The 2,365-nt window shown below is 34.2% G+C and overlaps 1 protein-coding gene across 11 annotated transcripts in view; it reads left to right on the top strand.

Annotated features, from left to right (window-relative positions):
- The window catches only part of GAPVD1 (GTPase activating protein and VPS9 domains 1), a 108,382-nt gene that overhangs the window by 60,242 nt on the left and 45,775 nt on the right, over positions 1-2,365 (top strand). For 8 of the 11 annotated variants that reach the window (XM_017549149.1, XM_017549157.1, XM_017549154.1 and 5 more), the window contains one exon: positions 1,437-1,566. In XM_017549149.1, coding sequence (XP_017404638.1) covers positions 1,437-1,566 — 130 coding nt within the window. The remainder of the gene's footprint in view (positions 1-1,436; positions 1,567-2,365) is intronic. The other 3 variants (XM_037745942.1, XM_017549155.1, XM_017549150.1) reach the window with 1 other exon arrangement.

Here is a 2,365-nt window from a genome sequence, read left to right as displayed (position 1 = left end):
GTGGTGGTGCAATCTCAGCTCATTGCAACCGCCGCCTCTTGGGTTCGGGTGATTCTCCTGCCTCAGCTTCCCGAGTAGCTGGGATTGCAGGCACAAGCCACCATGCCTGGCTAATTTTTGTATTTTTAGTAGAGATGGGGTTTCTTGTTGGTCAGGCTCCATGTTGGTCATGTGACCACAGATGATCTGCCTGACTAGGCTTCCCAAAGTGCTGGGATTGCAGGTGTGATCCACCATGCCCAGCCAAAAAATCTGTATTCAAAGGCATCATGTGTAAATGTATAAAACCATTTAAAAACCTTTAATTTACTCGGAGCCAAAACAGCAATCAAGAGTGTGTATTTTTTCTTTTTAAAAATCGTTTATTTTTTAGCTGACAAAAATTGTGTCTATTGATAGTATACATATTTTGATATACATTGTGGAAAGGCTAAATAACATGTATTACCTCACATATTTTTCATTTTTTGTGGTGAGAACTTTTTTTTTTGTAAGTGAGGGTGCTATTCTTCCTTCATATTTTACTAACAGCCAAGGGAGCCACGGCCTCTGAGTTCCAGTCCCAGGTGTGCCTAAAACATGCTATGTGACTCTCAACAAAGTACTCCATTCTTCATTAAGGTGGAGATATACATACAAACCTCAGTTGTACAAGGCTTGTAGGGAGTAGTGAGAAGTAATTATGTTATTTGGAAGTCATTTGGTAAATAGAAAGCATTCTAAAAAGGCCATGCTATCTAAGCTGGGGAGGATTGTGAAGTCATACTTCAGTTTCCGGTATGGACTTTTTTGGCCCTGTTTGTTGTGGTTAAGTGGACGTTCAAACTAGATGGATTAAATCTTCGGTGCCTACAAAATAAAATAACATGATTACATTTTTCCTTCTAGTTGAATTTATTTACTTTCGTTTATTTATTTAAATTTCGCATGTTTATTTACTTTTATTTACTTCATTTTAATTTTGCAGATTTGTCACATGCCAACTGTTTTAGGAACATCTTTTTACTTAATTTTCAGCAATTACATGGCATATATACTGTTACTATTACCATTTTATAGATGAAGAAACTGAGGCTTAGAGAATTTAAATAACTTGTCTATCCAGGGTTACATAGTTGACACGTGACAGAATTAGAAGGACCGGTGTGCTGACACTGAAGACCTCTGATTTGTATAATTCTCATCACTACTCATCTGGTGTGTGGTTGCCTGTTCAGTCTTGAGACTAGTAGGGTAATGGATAGGCACAGCTTCAGTTGTTTTAATTGATACACTTTTATTCCACAGATTTTTAAAAGCTTGACACACCTTCTAAATGGGTTTGTAGTTAAAAATTGATAATTTAAGATTAAGGAGTTAAATACGCATTTGCTATGGTTGTTTCCTTATCAGTAGTCTTTCTGTTGGTAAACCAAAATTTACATTTTATTTTTTAGGTCCTAAACATGCAGCTTTCAGATGGAGGACAAGGAGATGTCCCTGTTGATGAAAACAAACTCCATGGTAAACCTGATAAAACCTTGCGCTTTTCCCTCTGCAGTGATAATCTGGAAGGAATATCTGAAGGTGAAGGGTTACTTCATTCAAGGAGTTGTGTGATTCAAGTAATATTTTGTTTTGTGTTTTTTAAAGGAGCCTTATAAATTATAATTGTACCATCTGTGCCCCTCACTGAGGAGACGAATGAAGATTTCCTCTAATGAGCTTGAACAGTTGGCTGTAAAGATTGTTTCCTGAATAAAATTAAGATTGCAAGATGCCTTTGGTCATATACAATGGAGAAGATATAAGTCTTCATTCAGACTTAAATAGAATAACAGCAAGTTTTGTTTCTCCAGTATTAACATATACCAAAGCTTATAGAGCTCCTTTAGAAGGATATGATGCATGTCTAAACGGGAAAAAATTGACTTCCTAGTAATTCATGATGTTGCATATACTCTTAAATGTTCTGTATTCTGCTACTCACACTCACACACCTTTATGAAGCAGGATACAATGGAAATAGATATTAAAAAGAAAATTCAAAGCCAAGATTGTGAAGTGAGAATATGTCATTTGCCTACTAGGACCAGTTTTTTTTTTGTCAAGAAAATATAGTTCAAATTTACTGACATTTAAAAAGAAACATATAATAACTTCATGTTTTAATCTAACTTTTCAAAAATAACACATGTAATATATGTTCATTTTAGAAAATAGAGAAGTAGAATCACCTATAATCTCACAATTTTTTTAATAGCAGTTGATATTTTAGATTACTTTTAGCAAAATCAGATTTATTCTATTTTGTAAACTTTTCAATTATTATTAAACTGGCATTAACATTTCCCTTTGTAATTTAATATTCTTTTTTTTTTTTTTT

This window comes from Cebus imitator, unplaced genomic scaffold (assembly GCF_001604975.1).
Source record: "Cebus imitator isolate Cc_AM_T3 unplaced genomic scaffold, Cebus_imitator-1.0 Scaffold216, whole genome shotgun sequence".
Lineage (NCBI taxonomy): Eukaryota > Metazoa > Chordata > Mammalia > Primates > Cebidae > Cebus > Cebus imitator.
The sequence above is the reverse complement of the archived record's forward strand: the minus strand, read 5'-3'. Positions and strand labels throughout refer to the sequence as shown.